The sequence below is a fragment of the Monodon monoceros genome, unplaced genomic scaffold (genome assembly GCF_005190385.1).
Source record: "Monodon monoceros isolate NGI ecotype Baffin Bay Population unplaced genomic scaffold, NGI_Narwhal_1 Super_Scaffold_7, whole genome shotgun sequence".
NCBI classification, from domain to species: Eukaryota; Metazoa; Chordata; class Mammalia; order Artiodactyla; family Monodontidae; genus Monodon; species Monodon monoceros.
In genome coordinates this window covers 99,477,620-99,495,376 of record NW_021703784.1, presented here as the reverse complement: position 1 = coordinate 99,495,376, position 17,757 = coordinate 99,477,620, and the positions used below count along the sequence as shown (strand labels likewise).

At 57.3% G+C, this 17,757-nt stretch overlaps 2 protein-coding genes across 4 annotated transcripts in view; one reads left to right on the top strand and one right to left on the bottom strand.

Moving 5' to 3' along the window:
* MACROD1 (mono-ADP ribosylhydrolase 1) overlaps positions 1 to 17,757 on the top strand; it is a 151,897-nt gene that overhangs the window by 37,778 nt on the left and 96,362 nt on the right. The gene's annotated exons all lie outside the window — the stretch shown is intronic.
* Positions 2,931 to 17,598, bottom strand: FLRT1 (fibronectin leucine rich transmembrane protein 1). Of its 2 annotated transcripts, none has more exons than XM_029206906.1 (3): positions 15,609 to 17,598; positions 14,947 to 15,214; positions 2,931 to 5,615 (listed from the first exon to the last, which is right to left on the bottom strand). In XM_029206906.1, the coding sequence occupies exon 3, from the start codon at positions 5,564 to 5,566 to the stop codon at positions 3,542 to 3,544; it is 2,025 nt and encodes a 674-aa protein (XP_029062739.1). In that variant the 5' UTR covers positions 5,567 to 5,615; positions 14,947 to 15,214; positions 15,609 to 17,598; the 3' UTR covers positions 2,931 to 3,541. The 2 variants fall into 2 exon arrangements, with proteins under 2 accessions (XP_029062739.1, XP_029062741.1); XM_029206908.1 differs by having other exon boundaries at positions 14,947 to 15,860; positions 16,601 to 16,618.

Sequence of the window (17,757 nt, the reverse complement as noted above, 5' to 3'; positions counted from 1 at the left end):
GAAGAGGGAAGGAGAAAAGGGAAGAAAAGAAGCTTTTGATGCACATCATGTCTGTGGAATTGAGTATGACTAATTAATAGATTTTATTCTTAGTAATCTCTTAAGCATTCCATACGTTGGGCCCCACGCCTGAGCTGAGCTTACAAGAGACCTCATTCGCAAAATGCAAATGACTCGCCTGGCCCTGCTGCCTTCTTTCCTTTTTTTTTTTTCTCTTTTTTTTTTCAGGGGAAATTTAAAGGAAAATTGCCATGTAATAGAAAAGAGATTCCAATCACTACATCTAATTACCACAAAGGGTAAACCACTTAACCAAAGAAGTGTCATGATTTTTTTTTTTTTTTAACTTGAAACCTGCCTTAAATGCCACAAAATACACTCATCAACGCTGAGGTCAATGAGGTTGTTCTGGCTAGTTAGAGGCTGCAAGGGTCAGGTCGGCCGCCCACAGGAGGGAGATTCTAGACAGAAGTGGTGGCCCAAGCCCTGTGTCCTCACATGCTTCTAGGGGGTGGAGGAGGCTGGGTGCCCTGGAACATCCTCTCTCATTATGTTGCATGGCTGGCTTAGAGGGGCTGGACCAGGAAGGGATGGGGTTTCAGAGCGGACCTAGCTTCAGGCCCCATCCCTGGCTTGGGGGGCCGTGAGACAGCAGACAGTTGGAAGCTTGTTCTTAGAAAGGATGCTGGAAAGATGTTGGGATGCTGAGGGCAGAAAAGATGAGAGGGGGGCCCCCGGGCCCTGGCTGGGCTGAGTCTCCACTATCTTCAGCACTTACACCAGCAGGAGGAGGTCTGCGGCAAGGCAGGCAGGGCCAGGTTTCCCCCTGGTGTGAGGTGGGGCCCAAGCCCCATTAGTACAAGAGGCGGGAGCAGGAGACTGATGTGTCCTCGGGCCCAGGCAGGCCTGGGCCTGCTTTGTGCTACGGGGCAGGAAAGTTCATCACCCAGGCCTGGCCTGGAGGGCGCTGCTGGCACAGGCAGGCTCTCAGAGCTGCAAGGTCTCCCCTGTAGCCCTCCCTGTATAGGGCCACCTGCTGTTCCCCAAATGCCTTCTTAGCCTCTAAGGGGATGATCTGACCTCCTGGCTCCGGGAGAAGAGAAAGGAGGATGAAGAGTGAGAGCAGGGGACCAAGCATGTTGGCAGCAGGGGTTGGGGGTTGGAAGTGGGGAGGCTGGGACTGATTTTCCTGGAACACTGGCCAAAGACAGGGGTGGTGCCTTGGGAAGGAAACTGCATTTCAGAACCAGCAGAGACCTTGAACTTCTGACCCCCAGCCAGTGGCCCACACCCTCGTGCACCCTCTCCTCCTGGATGCTGCTAGTGAGGCCCCTCTGCTCCTCCCTGGGCCGCGGGGAATGCGCCTGTGTCTGGGGGGTGCCAAAGGGAGGGCGAACTTTACACGGATGTGACCTTTACACAGTCCCAGCCTTGGAAACACGGTCCCAGCCTCGGAAACATTTCTCTCCTGACCTCATTGTATGAGAAAATGCTTCAGGTGGGAAAAGGGAAAAAGCTTGAGTCTAGAATGAAATGTGTCCATGACCCTCGGCCTCTCCCTGGAGCTGGGGATTGGGGTTCCCCCCTTGGTGAGACCATCCATCCAGCCTGGCAATGAGAGCCGCGCCTCTTCTCCACCTCGCTCACGCAGTTGTTGTGTCCATTTCTTTCAAGCCCAGCCTCTTCACTGAGGGGCCAACAGCATCTTTTCAGGTCCAGCAAATGGCTGGACCCCGGGCCTGTCACAGCAGCCCTGTGACTGCTGTTCATCTTTCTCTTCCTTTCTTTGGCTTTTGTCAAAGCAGTCAAGGCCTTCTGAAAACACCACGGCCAGAAGCTGGACCCCTTCTCATCCTCCCTGCCCTCAGAACAGCGTCTCTCCTTTGACATTGCCCTTCCTGGGCGCAGGACAACTGGCACCTTGACAGATGGTGACCCGAGTTCCCCGAGTGCTGGAATGTGGGAGATATCAGAGCCCCAGGCACCACTCCTCTCTTCTTTCCAGATTTGCTGTCATTATTTCATCATCGTTTTAATCTCATGGCTCACCAAACAGCACTGTCAGTTGATAAATGATGGCAACATTGATTCCAGAGGGAGGAAAAAAAAGATCTTAACTCTTCTGAGGGCTCCAGTCACTACCCTTTTGGAGGCTGGCATTTTTAGAGAGATCTGGTCTTCCCTCTTCAGAGCGGCATCCCAGGGGTGGGCACAGTGTGGTGTTCTGCATTCTGGGGTTGGGGGGCGTGCTGTCTCCTAGGGCTTTTCTGAGAATTTTCATGTCTTTTTCTGGGCTTTGTTTGAGCAGCCATGGAAACCATTAGGTCTGATCAGCTGGTATTAAAAAAACAAAAAAAAGTCTCTGCACCAATTACCTGTCTCTGGAGGAAGCACTTTGCACAGAGTAAATGCTCAGGAAGTAGCTGCTGAGGTGATTGCATTTGTGGGGGTGTAGGGGGAGAGAGGTGAGGATACTGGAAGTCAAAGAAAGCTCTTCTCTGTATCAGAAAGGAGCTTGGCCCAGCTCTGGCCAACCTGAGATAGGACTGACTGAACTGAAAACACCCCTTGCCCAGGGTCTCCCAGCCACCCAGCCAGGACAGACACGCCTCCGCCTTTAGGAACAGCATTATCCCCCACCCCGCTCCCATCCCCAACACACTTTGTCTACTTACTCAATGATTTCTAGGAGAAAGCAACATTTTCGTGACTCTATTGTCTCAAGAAATTGTACGAACTGACCCAAGAAGTACTGTGAGGACTGTATATGTGGCTCTATCTACCCATCTGTAGATAGAGACACGACATAAAGATAAACAGGTAGATAGATGCACCTCCAAGCGCTGGAACAGCCACAGCTTCCCTGGTGCTTCCATGGACTATGGTGCATGGAATTGAGGAGGGCTTCAGTATAGGAAAAAGAAAGTTTGTTTTTTAATCAGCTACATCGTCGTTCAAAGAATGCAGTGAAAGACACGCTGTTTCTGCAAATCTGTAAGGGAAATGGCATGGAAAGAACCAGGACAATATCTCCACAGCAAAACATCTTTTCTTCCCCTCTCCTTTGTGAGGAGCCTGAAGACCTTCCATCGTGTCGTCGCCAGTGAGCAGCCGGCAGCGAGAGCTGCATGGGGGCTGCGCGTGTTGGCTGCTTCTCTAATGGTTCCTTTGTGACGGCCCTGCACAGAGCATGAGGCATACACAGACGGTGCACAGGTAGTATCTTTCCAGTTCAGGAAAAATAAAAGCCCCAATCCAACCCTTCCTGCGATATTATTTTTAGTCTTTTCCTCCCCACCTGGCATAATTTGGTATAAATTATGTCTTCATCAATGTCAAATCCCCCTCCTGCCTTCTATTCTTTAAAAAAAATTATTTTTTTCACTGTTGTGTTCTACGAAATTGTCAACCCTCCCCAAACTCTGCTTTCTGATGGGAAAGTCATCATGGAATTTCTTTTCCTTGTTCTGTCAGATGGCAGCAGGCTGGTCAAAGCCACACAGTCGCCACACCACGAGGAGGCAGGAGCCGGGTGCTGGCATCATGTGTAGGAGTAGTCTATGTCGGGGATGCCACCGTCCCGGTAGCCCCGCGTGGCGCCGTAGCCGGTGGCGTGCGTGCCCTTGCAGAGGCTGCTGCCGTTGGCGGGGAAGATGGTGTGGAGCACGTACTCGTCCTTGCTGTGGTAAGGGTTGACGGGCAGCATCTGCAGCCCGGGGCCGCGGATTTCCAGGATGGAGTTATCCTTCTTGGTCCCCGACTCCAGGTAGTCGTCCTTTTTCCGGGTGCCACGGTTGCAGGCCCGCTCCCGGGTCAGCAGCTCGCTGGCCCGGTGCACGTAGCAGCAGATGGCCCCCAGGACCAGGAGGAGGAAGACGAGGGCCACGGCACCACCGATGATGCCCGCCACGGGCAGCCCCGCCATAGGGTCGGCGTTCTGCTCCTGGTTGAGCGTGGTGGTGGGGCCGTAGCTGTCGGCCGTCTCCGCCTTGGCGCACACAGGCGTCTCGTCGGCCACATGGGTGTTGCCGGTCTCCATGGTGGCCATGCAGACGATATAGGTGGACTTGGGCTCCAGGGCCGTCAGCAGGTACTCTGTCTTGTCCCCTTGCACCAGAGTCTCCGTGATGGAGCCCACGGCTGGGCTGTGGCCCAGGCGCAGCCAGCTGAGCCGGAAGGAGGAGGCGGGGAGCGTGGCCTTCCACGTGATGCGGATGGAGTCGGCCGTCAGGGGCTTCACGTGGATGACCAGGGTCTTGGCACTATCGCCCGTGGCCATGGGGTAGTCGAGGCTGGAGTCAGGGAGGCGCAGCCCCGGCCTCTTAGCCTTGAGGGTGAAGAGCGAGCCCTGGGGCGTGGTGGCAGAGGTGTGGTCACTGGCCGTGGTCTTGGCGGCGGCGTTGGCCGCTCCGCCCTGCACCCCCGCCTCGAAACATTCGTCCATCTCGCTGGTGATGTCCTTGATGGCCATGCCCCGGACCTTCTCGGGGCCCTGGCACATGAGGCCTCGCACGTTGACCACGGCCGCCCGTGCCTTCACCCAGTCCCGCAGCCACAGGAGGTTACAGCCGCAGAACCAGGGGTTGTTCCGGAGCAGCAGCTGGGCCAGGTTCTGCAGGTCATCGAACAGGCCGCGGGGCAGCGTGGTCAGGTTGTTGTTGGACAGGTCCAGGCGCTCCAGCTCACGCATCTTGGCCAGCGTGTTGTAGGGCACGTGGCTGATGGCGTTGTCCTGCAGGTAGAGCTTCTGCAGGCGGGCGCTGGGCAGGTTGAGGGGCGGGGCAGCCAGCGAGTTGCGCACCAGCGAGAGCTCGGTCAGGTTCTGCAGGCGACTGAAGGTGTCGTCGGCGATGCGCTGGTTGGCCAGCAGGTTGCCGTCTAGCACCAGGCGCCGCAGGCTGCTGAGGCCCTTGAAGGCGTGCAGTGGGATGGTGGAGATACGGTTGTCATCCAGCCGCAGCTCCTCCAGCGTGCGGGGCAGCCCCGAGGGGATGCTGCTCAGGTGGTTCCTGCTCAGGAAGAGCAGCTTGAGCTGCTTGCTGTCGGCGAAGGCGTCCTCCTCTATGCTGACGGTGGACACGGAGTTGTCATCCAGGTGCAGCTTCTCCAGCAGCGGGATGCGGGCCAGCGAGTCCCGGGCGATGGTGCGCACGTTGTTGTCCTGCAGGTGCAGCTCCCGCAGGGAGCGGGGCAGGTTGACAGGGAACTCGTCCAGGTCGTTCTCGTATAGGTAGATGACCTGCACGTTGACCTTGGTCTTGAGGTCCTGGGGGATGCCGGCATTGTTGATCTGGTTGTTCTGCAGGTAGAGGGTGGTGGCGTCGTCGGGGATGTCGGCGGGGACGGAGGTGAGCCCCCGGTCGTTGCAGTAGATGAAGCCGTTGTCGCAGCGGCACACGGAGGGGCACGTGGTGCTGTCGATGACCTCCGTCAGGAAGGCGATGAGCCCATAGCAGAGGAAAAGCCAGTCCCGCAGGTCCATGGTGGCTGTGGTCATCACGACGGTGGCCGTGACGGTGGCAGTGGGCGTGGTGGTGGCGGTGGCAGTGGGGTGTGCCACCACCATGGTGGACAGCTGGGGGAGCCAGGCCCCGCTTGACTTGCAGCCTCTACACCTGCAAGGAGCACAAGACATGTGCGGTGAGAGCGAGTTGGGTGTCCACCCACCTGCCGCTGAGGGGTGGCTGCAGTCGAGGCCATGGGGCAGAGGTCAGGCCTCGAGGTGCATGCCCCGTGGCCCTTCCAAATGTCAAAGTTTACATCACAGGTGATAGCTCGGGCTGAGGTCAGCCTCTAATGGCATTGGCTAACGTTAATCTCAGCGGGAGCAAAGATGCTGCCCGTGAACAAGACAGATGTGGCCTTGGCCCTCCGGGACTGTGGCCGTGGGCCTCGTGACGTTACTTTACTGGGAGCCGGGCTGCAGGTTCAGTCTCCTTTCAGGAGCCCACACTGAGCCAGTCTTTGTGGCTGATGCTGAAAGTGGCTGCGCAGTGTTGATGGGGTGGATTTAGAGCCACCATTTCTCATTGGAACAGGGATCTCGTATCCCTCTCTGGCTTGGAACCAGGGACTGAAGGGAAAGCTTGTTTCTGCGAGGCCTGTGAGCTCGAGGTGGGGGAGGGGCGTCACTAGAACCTGCAAAAAGAATCTGCCAGTGTCCTCACTGGCGAGCAGGGGAAAGTGGGGCGCTTCATCGTCTGGTGTTAAAACAACACGTCCTGTTTGTCACTTGTGCATCTTATAGACAGAAGAGTGAGGTGTCAACAGAACTGCTTTCCCATGGCTCTACAGAAATCTCTTTCTATCAGCGGTGCCCTTCCTACTGTGTTCCGTGTAATGTGAGAAATTATTCCATACTCTGCCCCCTTCCTAAATCACGAAATTTTCAGCTATTTTGAAAAATATATATATCTGTTTTCTTGCATTTAAAGACATGAAACAAATAAAAGGAGGGAGGGGTCCACACTCTGAGGGAATTGTCTGCAAGGTGTAATTTTGGTTTTCACAAATGGAAAAATTGCAGTGTAGATTTTTCTCATATTACGTTACTGTTCATAGTGGTAAAAAAAAAATCAATTAAAGAGAAATTATCTTTCAACCTCAGTGGGGAAGTGGTGTTCATGCAGCCGGCAAAGGTCTGCTTTATAACTCCAGGTTCACAAACGCTTTTCAGTGTGAGACACAGTGGCCTCTGGGAGCCTGAGCTGAGGCCGCAGCCTGGAGGGCAGCCCCGGTGTGCAGAGCAGAATTGGGACCCACTCACTGAATGAGATGGTGGGGCCCTCACTCCCGTGACCCAGGGACCCTGTGTCTCCATTTCTCAACCATGTCAAACCCTTCTTCCTTCTGTCCCTCTCTGTTCCTGGACTGCTCCCCTCCGTCTAGCAAACTGCTCATCACCCTTCAGGAGCATGCTCAGACGTCTCCTCCTCTGCTAGGTCTTCCTCATGCCATATAGAGCTTCCCTCTGCTCCATCCATCCATCTGTCCATCCATCCACCCATCTATCCACCCATCCACCTATTTACCCATCCATCTAACCATCCACCCAGCTATACATCTATCTACCCACTCATCCATCCATCCTTCCATCATCCATTCATCCATCCATCCATCCACTCATCCACCCACCCTCTCACCTATTTACCTATCTATCCATCCATCTACTCACCCATCCACCCACTCACCCATCCATCCATCCATCCATCCACCCACCCACTCACTTATCCATCCATGCATCTGTCCATCCAGCCATTCAACATGTCTTTATGGAGCACCTACCATGTGCCAACCTGTGTTTTAGCCACTTGGGATTCTATTCTAGTGGGATAGTAGCTCACACTATAATAAAGGTCTCACCTAGAATTTTATGAATATTTAAGTCATTTAATCCTTCCAGCAAATGTCAGGTCAGTGCCCTTTTTATTCCCATTGAACAGATGAAAAAACTGAAGCTCGGAGGTGTTAACTTGCTCGAGATCACTTGATAAGTGGTGAAGAGAAACCTAAGCCAGGATCTTGACCACTAGGCTTGTGGTGCTGCATGCATCTCGTGCCCATCTCTGTGGGCTGAAGGTTGCACTATCTAGTGACTAGTGTCTTAAGGTCCCTGACTAAATTTCGGGTGCTTGAGGGCAGGGACTGTGGGTTGTATAGGCCTGGTGTGGCTTGCCATCAGTGACCACCCAAGGACAGAAGGGAGGCGGCTGAGGTGCCAGGCAAGGCGCGAATGCCTCTGCCCTGCTCCCTGCCGACCTCTCAACTCTTGCCCCATTTGCATTACAGGGGCCTTTGCCCAGGCTGCCGGCAGCTCCAAGGCCTTCTGGAGGGAGCTGAGGCTCTGCCCGTGGCTAACGCACTAACTCTGCTCAGGGCCTGTTAGCGGAATGAAGCTTTATCCATGAGGTGGACCGAAGGCAGGTGGAGGGCCAGCCAAGGACACCTGGCTGGAAGCAAGTGAGCGTAAGGGGGAAGGGTGCACGGGGTCTGCGCAAGGAGCCAGAGGGGGATGAGGTCCCGAGGGAAGCTGGGAGGAAGGGGGACTGGTGAGACTGTGACCAACACTCTGGGCCTCTGAAGCCAGCTCAAGCCCCCTCCCAGCCGCGGTCGCTGGCCTGAGGGGCTGAGGACATTTACCTACTTACTCCTGATGCTTCTTTGGAGGTTGTCCCTAGTCTGTGGGTCATGACCCCACTCACACCCCTGCCGCTTGGGACTTGGAGTTGGTCTTTGCTTCCCTCACATGTGTTCCCGGCTCTCAGTGGGTTTGGACAGGGATAAACCCAGGCATAAGGGGCAGCCTCTGGCCAGGCCCTGCCCAGCGCCCTCACAGGTACATGTTTGCATCTGCACCCACCTGTCACATGCACACAGGTTCTCAGTCCCATTTTACAGCTGAGCAGCCTGAGGCTCAGAGAGGTGAGGGGCCCGTTCAAGGTCACAGCCAGCCCAGGTTTCCAGCTGCACATCTGTCCCTTCCTCTGCACAAAGCCAGAGCCATGAAGGTTATGGAGCCTGGAGGTCCTGTCTCAAGATGCTTATGAGCAAAGAGGCAGGGCCAGGGCAGGTGCTGGGGACAGGAAGGCTCAGGCCTTCTCAAGGCCACCTTGCCTCCGTCTCAGGGGTCAGGTCTGAGCCCAGGAGCACCTCTGCCCAGGCCCCTAGCATCTGGCCAGAGGACGCACACCCTCCTCTGAGTCCTGGCGCAAGGGATGCTGTTGGCCCCTGGGCTCACAGATTCCGGAGCAGCGCCCTGAGCAGGGGGCAGACTTGTTAAGGCCAAAGGCGAGGCCAGACCGCCTTCTCTGGAATGAACATCAGTCCCCGGTGCCCGCTCAGCGCGTGGCCATAGCCCTCAGCCTCCAGATGCCCCGGCATCGTAATAGAGTCTAAATTACACCTTTCAGAGATGCCTGATGGATAACCAAGAAGCATTTGGGAGGCAGGGACCCAAGGCCTTTCTCTTCCCCTGTCTGCGGCCCTCATCCATCTTGGCTGAGTCTCCCCTGCCACCCCCTTCCCCAAGGCCTCCGGATGCTGAGCCCTGGCTCCAGGAAGGCAGGGAGGGGCCTGGGGTGGGAAGGAAGACAGCGTGCCTTGCCTGAGGAGCCCTTTAATTGCCCGGGTGCCACGAGGCCCTTTTATTCCCTTGTTTTGTTTGTGTTTGATGGTTTATGTGGCCATCAAATGAAACCCGGTAAATCGCCCGTCTTTTACTTTTCATTGTTGCGAGAATCCCTCAGACTTCAGCATGGTGTGAGTTATGACCTGCTAGCTCCATGACTGACAGCCGGATCCTTGGCGTGCGATGGAAGTGGGGGAGGGGAGCAGTGAGATGGCTCAGACTAGAGGTATCCAGACCCCCATTAGCTGAGAGGTGACCTGGGGCATCATTCTTGGCGCTTTCTATCAGTCGCTAGCTCCTGCCATCTAGGACAGAGACACCTGGGTTCGAGCACTGCCTCTCTCCCTCTTCCTGGCTGTGAGATCCTGAGCAAGTTACTTGCCCTCTCTGAGCTTTAGTTTCCTTATCTATAAATGTAGCCATCAAGTTCCCCTTAGAGGGGAGCTCACTACTGAGCATTCAGTGAGGTAGTACCTGCAAAGTACACCCTTGTAAGTGCATGAGGTTTAAAAGCTGCTGTAATTCTCTGACTGCTCCAGGCATACCGGTCTAGCCTCTGTGTTAACTGCTTGTCTCTCTCCTCTGCAATCCAGAGGCCCTTTCTTTACTCCCCTGCCCCTGCTGTGCCTCCAGGGTAGACTGGGAGGCTGTAGGCCAAGCTGCTTCCTGGCAGAGACTCCCTGTCATTGCTGTGATGCTGGGTCTCCCCAGCCTCAAACTGTGCACCCTCAGCCCTGTCCCCCAAGCTAGGGTAGCAACACTGACCCTAAGCCTGCTCTCCCTTGTGCTGCCTCTGGGCCTTTGCACGTGCTGTTCCTGCTTCTGGAACGCCAACACACCTTCCCCACTCAAGCTTCGCCAGGCCAGCTTCTGCTCACCCCCCAGGCCTCAGCTTGGACGCCCCCTCCATGAAGCCTCCCGAGTTGTGTCTGGCTCTGCTTCCCATACCCACTTGACTGGTGGTGGTCGGACCTGAGTAATATCTGTAAGTACCTGCCAACTGGATGGAGGTGCCTCCCTGTTGGAGACGCCTGGCCTCCCGGCGCTCTGCCCCGTTGTCTTTTCCAAATCCCATCAAGCTGGGGCTGCCAGAGACCCACGGCCCTCTGGGGGGGTCTTCTTGGGGAGTCAGAGTGAGGGCAGGGGGGCAGCTGCAGGACCCCAGGCCCAGCACAGGCCCTGGCACGCTGGATAGGAGAGGGCATCTACCGCCACAGGCTCTGGGGATGGGGGCACAGTTAGACATGACGCACCAGGGGCTGAGCAGGGGTGGGGGCATGTGGCAGGAGGGACCTGGGCATTCCAGGCAGTAGAGGGAAGTCTGGATAGGCCTCCCCCTGCCTCCCAGTTCTGGCCTTCCTCCCCGTTTGCCAATGAAGGCAGCTCATGTGAGGATGTCCTGACGCTGCGACCCCCGAAGTACCAGGTACAGTCTCCGTCCCCACTATGGGAATCAGAGAATTCCAGGTGGCACTGACCCCGAGAAGGAGTCGTGTAGACTAGAAGCGGGGAGAGGACACCAGGGCTAGGTTTGAATCTGACCTCACCAGTCCTCAGCTGTGTGACCTCCAGTGACGCTCTCTGGGCCTCAGTTTCCTCATCTGTAACGTGTTGCTGAGAACCCCACTCTTCTGGGAAGATGACAAGGGAGGGGTTGTGTGAAGTGCCTGGCACAGGCCTGGAGGTTTTGGAAAGAAGGGCTGCCCCACCCTGTCCCTGGGAGGGACCCCAAGGTCCTCCTATGACCCACTCAGGGCGGCCACCCACCTGTCTTGGCTGAACTTCAGAAAGAGGGAGGGCAGACACGAGTGGGCAAGGGGGCCCCAGCTCAGACAGAGGGAAGCCCCTCCCCCTCCCCCTTTCTCTGCACCCTCCCAGTCCCTCCCTTCAGCAAGAAGAATTCATTGTGTTTTCCCTAAACCTTGCCAGGCGCTCGGGTCCTTACTGGCAGAGCAGGGCCCGAGGCAGGAGTGAGGTGTGCAGGGCAGACTGGGGGCGGAAGCAGTTTCTCAGCTCCAGGAGGACCCCTGCCCCACAGGAAGCAGTAACCTCCCCACCGGGCTGAGAGCTCCACCAGAGCAGGGTCACCTCCATACCTGTGATGGGTCCTCAGCAAACCTTTGTTTAAAGCAATGAGGGACCCCGCATTTTTCTCCTCCACCAGCTGACGCTATCTCTCAGGGCTCAGCTACAAGCAACATGGAGGGAGGAGGGCCTAGAGGCAGGGGGGCCAGCCTCTACCTCCTGGTGCTCACGGGGGCCTGGGGAGGGCTCCCCTCTAGGAAGCCTCTTCCCTGAGAAGGCCTGCCTGGGATCAGTTCTGCTGCTCCACAAACCAAGAGTGGCCTTGGGTCTCAGGCCTTCATCTGTAAAATGGGTCCATAAACTATCTACTGCCCTGGGTGTTGAGCAGAGGGCCTGCTGCAGGTCCAGGAGATGTGAACTGCAAGCAGGAGGGGGACTTGCGACTTTTGTGTGAGTGGGGCTTTTCCGAGCCCACCCTCGTTCAGGCAGAAGCCCCGGGCCTGCTCCTGCCCAGCCCGGTCTAGGCCCACTGGCGGCCCCGTCTTCAGGCAGGATGCCATGACCTCAAGACCCTTCCAGCCCTGCGTGGCACAACTTTGCTCCTGATCTTGGCTCCTGGTGCCACTGAGAACTTGTAGTGCATGGGGGAAGGGGTGGGATTCTTTTAAAACCTAAAGTTAATTATTTTTCTGATTTCATGCCGCATGCGTTGTGCATCAACTGTTATCACTGGTGGTAATTACAGACAGGTGCGCAAGCCCACTAAAAATGTACCTGGAGTTCAACTCACCGCGTAGGCCGTCTGGGCTGTGCCGGGCGGCGGGATGTCCTGAACTTCAGAGAATGCAAATTGCTTTAAGAAACAAGACTTTAAAATTGTGTCTTAGGAGGTTAATTATATTGATAACAGTGTTCGATATTAAACTATTCAGGGCCAGGAGGGGTTGGGGGGGGGATGAAAGGAGACACATGTAATTTTGTTTCTTTCTTTCTCTGTATTATTTAATAAGATGTTCCTGCACCTATATTTCTGTCTGTCTGTGTGCATTTTTAGTAAAGCTGCCTAGACTGAGGCTTAATTCCTTCTGGGAAGGAAAAAGGAAAGGTCAGGAGTTTTTCAGAAGGTAAGAGGAGGGCCTAAGGGCTGTTATTCCGGGTGGGGGGCAGCCCAGAGAACAGGGCAGGGGCCCTAGCTCTGCACTGCTGGGTTTCTCAGCAGCCAGCGGGATCCTGACAGCCAGGGGCTGGGAGAGGAGCCGGGTGATCAGGAAAGACTGGGAATGGTGATGCTTGTTGATCATAAGACAGAGGCTTGGGTGCGGCTGGGGCTCCCCCTAGGAGCTGTGTGGCATCCCCCACATGCAGGCCCTGTTCTTGGGGCGATCGCTCCCCTCCCCCAGTTGTTTATCACAAGTTGATTGTCAAGCCCTCCCACTAGGATGTAAACTTCTACGAGTCAGAATATGTTCTATCTTGTTCACTGGCCTAGTATAGAGCCTGGCATCAGAGGTGTTCATAAACACCTGTTGCATGAATGTATGAATGAATGAATGAATGAATGAGGATGCCAAAAGGGAGGCCCCAGAATCTGAAAGCCAGGACAGGGCAGTGGGAGAGAAGAGGGAGGCTGGCCCTCTGTCAGCCCCACGCTGGGAGGTAATAATGACAGGTGCCCTCACCACGGCCTCCCGAAGAGGCAAAGGGGTAGGTCTGAATTGTGCAGCAGGTGGTGGAGGAGCTGGACGGAGACCCAGGCTTTCCTTTCCCAGGTGTCTTACCTGCCTCCTCAGCTGCCTGGTGGGGCCACCCCAGGCCCCGAGGGAGCAAACGCAGGGAAAACCCCTGGCTGTCTCCTCTCGTCTGCTCTGACATGGGTTGGCCAACCAGGTCCTATCCAACTGCAGGTCTGCTTCCAGGCGCAGAGGCTGGCCCCACTTTCTTAGAGATGGCCCCTTCCCTCCCACCCCCGCAGATACACACAAGCGTGGAACTCACCCTCAGGACCCTGGAATCAGGGAGGTGGAGGACCCTGGAAAAACTGAGGCCCAGAGAGGAGAAGGGATGGCTCCAGGGCAGAGAGAACCCTCCAGCAGCCGTGAACAGCCCTCTCCCTTGCCTACCTCCTCTGGCCCTGGCACTGAACTCTCAAACCCTTTCCCAAAGGGTTGGCATGGAGAGGATGATGGTGGACAGTATCCAACTCAAGCAGGATCTAATGGGGGCTACCCACCAGCAGGTCTGCAGACCCCTCTAGCCCTGTGGGGTCAGTCCACTAGTAGCAGTAGCTGGCAAAACTGAGCCCCTGCTGCGTGCTCAGCCCCACACAAACGCCTCTCCTTTCCAGCTGGCCACAGCCCTGCGGAGCCTGTGTCCCCAGTGCACAAAGGGGAGCACACTCAAGGGAGGGAAGGGACGTCCCCAAGGTCACACTGCTCACAGCTGGAGGGCCAGGGTGCTAACCAACCTCTGTCTGGCCCCAGAGCGCAGTAAGCTGGTCTTTGTTTTCCTGCCTCAGGATGGAGGGAAGCTTGGGATGGAGGGAAGCTCAGCAGAGGCAGAGCCCAGCACTGAGCAGATGCTCCATAAATATCTGGGGGTGCAGGCCTGCTGCTGCCCGCCTCTGGCTTGGCCTCAGCCCCAGGAATTACCCACCAGTCTCTCCTAGGAGATGGGAGGAGAATAGGAGCAAGTGATGGGGCGGTAGGTAAGGATGGAGGAAGGGAGGCCGGCTGGGCAGGGGCCGAGCTCGGGCTCCAGCGAGCTCACGCCGCCTCACGGCCCCGTTGCCGGGCTGGTGCGCCGTTATAATAAATAACAGTAAATAGCCGATCCGCAGGGCATCTTTCACGCTGGTGGCTAATAACACGGCTATTAATGCCCCCTCAGACGGCGTGCGTGCAGCGCGGCGCTGACAAATGTCCCAGGCCCTGGCGCCGTCATAAATCAGCCCCTCTACTGGGGAAGAGTGCTGGGAATTGTCATTTTCCATCTTGGTAATGAGTTGGGGCTTCCCTGCCCTGCCCAGGGCGCTGCCGATAGAGGTGGCCTGGGGTTTCTGGGATTTGTGTTGGGGGAGGCATGAACCCTCCCTCCTGGCCTCTGGGAAGCCAGAAGAAGTAGGTCCCCCCCCCCCCCCCCACAAACCTAGCCAGACCACGCCACCGCTGCCACCGCCCGCTGTGTGACCTTAGGGCAATGACCGCCCATCTCTGGGCCCCATCAAGCCACTGTCACAACAAAAGGGCTGAACTGGAGGCCAGAGCAGACGATGCCTAAGGGCCTTGGATGGTGGCCTTGGATCAACCCCGCCCTGGGTTCTCCTGGCCAGGGCAGGGGAAGGCCTTGGATGGAGGGGACTTGTGGACCCTCTCCAGTTGGAGGGCAGCAGGTGCCATGGCCAGTGGCTAGTTCACCAAAGGTCCTGCCTCTCCGAGGCCTCACGGCTGCCCCCTCTGGTCAGAACTCAGAAGGGCTCAAAGTGAGACCTCCCCCAAGGGGCAACGGCTGGGAGGGGCGGGAGTTTCCTCCAGGAAAGGTCACTCCCTTACATCCTGGGTCCACCCACCCTGGGGCAGAGCCCAGCAGCACAGGGGCCACCAGGGAGCAAAGGACCCCTCCCCTGGCCAGCAGATGCCACCAGTTGCTTCAGCTGCATGTGTGGGGTCGGTGGGGTGGAGCTGCAGATCTCCAACCCAGCCCGAAGAGGACAGGCCCCATGTGTCCTGTGCCCTCTCTGGGCACGAGGAGCCCCTGGGCCTTCCTGGGCCACCGGAGCCCATCTGCATCCGCCTTACCTCCTTCGCTGCAGCCTGGCAGCCCGCAGCTCTGGGTGCTGCGCTTCCGTCGAGGTGGGCCTGGGCCGTGCTTACATTCCAGCCCACCAGCCTTGGCACTCAGGGTGCAGACCACAGACCTGGGGTGTTGGGTGGTGCTGGGGGTGCCCGGGGCTCAGGGAGGAGACCCTGTGCTTCGCTCTGCTGGGCTCCTCGTGTTCAGACGTGGCTGCGGATCCGGCGCAGCATCTCCTGCGCCCTAGGCTGCCGGCACTGCTGGCTTCTCCTCCTGGAATGAGGGGTTTGCGTGAGGGGCCTGCAGGGGTGCCCCCCGCAGCCCCGGGGCTCCCGTGCGCGACCTGAGGGTGTTCTGGGCCCCTGCTCTCCAGGCATGCCCTAGGGCCGGGTGCCCATCCTTGGGGAGGGTGGCCTCCCTGCCCTCTTTCAACTTCCGCCCTTTTGTCTGTTGGCCGCCACCTCTTCTGAAAGGCTTCTGCCTGGCTTTTACCCCTTTTTCTTTACCAAGTTTTGTTTTGTTTTTAATCCCTTTAAGTCACTTGGCAGAATGGGCTCTGGTGCAGAGAGCGTTCTTGCGTGACAGAGCTGAGAGGGAGTCACTCTCCAAAGAATCGGTATTCCTGCCACTCAGGCTGTGTCTCCGGGGGAAGGTGGGGGTCCATTACCCCGCTGAGGAGTTCAGATGTTCACCGCGGGGCTGGAGCTGCTGACATGCGCTGCTGAGCTGTCAGGCCCCACATGCCCCTCTTTGGGAAGATGTTTGGGCGGGGCAGGGGGGGCACTCAGTCTTGCTTGGCAGATCCTGTTTGTAGGAAGGCTTTCTTGCTGGGGAGATGGAGGGACGTGTTATTCCTGCTTCAGCCCTGGTCTCGTCTGTCCAAAGAAGAGTCCTTCTCACCCACTCCCTGCCTCCTCACCTGCCAAAGAGCAATACAAGTGATTAAGCCCAGGGAAATTAGGAGCCGCACGGGGACCGGCAGCCTGGGCTGCAGCCCCCTCTCCTCCCCTCCGTCAGGAACCTGGTTTTTTTTTGGGTTTTTTTGCGGTATGCGGGCCTCTCACTGTTGCGGCCTCTCCGGCTGCGGAGCACAGGCTCCGAACGCGCAGGCTCAGCGGCCGTGGCTCACGGGCCCAGCCGCTCCGCGGCATGTGGGATCTTCCCGGACCTGGGCACGAACCCGCGTCCCCTGCATCTCAACCAGTGCGCCACCAGGGAAGCCCAGGAACCTGTTTTCTTGAACGCCGCTTTCCCATGATCTGGGATTTCTCCCTTCTCTTTCCAAATCCACATAACAAACAGCCGGCCGTGCCAAGCACCCTTCCTCGCAGCTCCCTGCTTTCCCTTTTCCTGGGGGTGGGAGGACCGGGAAGAGGAAAATGAAGTTCTGAGAGCTCCCGGCCGTGCAGGGGCCGCCCGCCTGGCCCAGAGCCGGCTCTGCTTCCCCCAGCACCTGCTCCTCTTGCTATATGTCATTCAAAGGATCCAACTGGGCCACCATGGCCTCGGCTTCCAGAACAAGTGCTGCCTTTCCCCACCGTGGGAAGCAGGAGCATCAGGGAAACGGGGAAGCTGGATCCCTGGCCTCCCCACCAAGGCCGGGGTCAGTGCTTCACAGCCCGGCTGCCCTCCACGGCCACCTTCCCCTTCCCCAGAGACCTGGGAGCAGGGTTGGCTGTTGCTCAGGATCCGAAACAACCGGGGCTCTCTGGGTCGCCTCTCGTTAGCATGGCGCGTCGAAGGCCCACAGCGCCCTGGTGTCCATGTTCCCCCTGCAGGAGCCCCTCTTTGGAAAAGGGCTTTTATTGCACATCTGAGAGTGTTAGCTCTGGTTTGAAATTGGATCCAGATGGGCTCGGCTGCGTCTGGGCACTTTTCTTTGTAGGGCCGAAGGTGGCTGATTTGAGAAATGCGTGTTGTCTGAGGCTGTCACAAATAAAAACAAGGATATTTAGGGTGCACGTTGTAACAAATCTAGAGCGCAGACCCGGGGGTCATCACTCACTGGGCGCCCAGCCCGGCAGGGAGCGCATGTAGGAAGAGGGGCAGGTGCTGGCCAGGGGGAGGGCAGGTGGAGGCTGACGGGTTGATGGGAGAAGTGGGGAGGTCTTAGGACAAGCTTCCTCAGGAGCAAGGAGGGTTAAGGAACAGCAAGGTTTAAGAGCCCATGGGACATCACCCCTGAATGGCCAGGGTCTGGGAAACACTCAAGGTGTGAGCAGGCAGGTGGGGTGCAGCTCCCTGGGAAGGGGCAGGCGGGGGTTGGACAGGAGGGAAGATGAGGACAGAGTCCCCACAGGAGAGGTGAATGCTCGGCTCCAGCGCGGCTTTTATTGCTATTACACCCGCGTGATTTCATCCAATTATAAATTGTAATTTCTCTGTGAAAGGGAGAGATGGAAAGCGTCCAGTGAGGTCATCCGCCTCCCTGGCCGGGGCAAGGAAATTGGTTTATACCTTGGAGGGTGGGGGCAGAGGCTGCTGGGCCTCCGTATTTAGAGAGGATGGTGGCAGTGTCCTCAGAGCCAAGGCTCCAGCTGGCCATGGCCGGCTGATCCCCCATTACAGAGCTCTGCTTTCGAAATTATGAATCCAGGAAGGCAGCTGCATCCTGCTGGCGTCAGGCCCTTCCCACAGCCCTCAGGATGAAGGCGACACTCCTACGGCAGCCTCCAAGGCCCCACAAGGCCTGGCCCTGCCTGACGCCTCCCCCACCGCCCCGCCTCAACTCCCACCACCTCCCCCTAGCTCCCCGAGTTGGCCCCTACCCTTCCCCATGCTGTTCCCCCTCCTGCAAGTGTCCATCCAACATCACC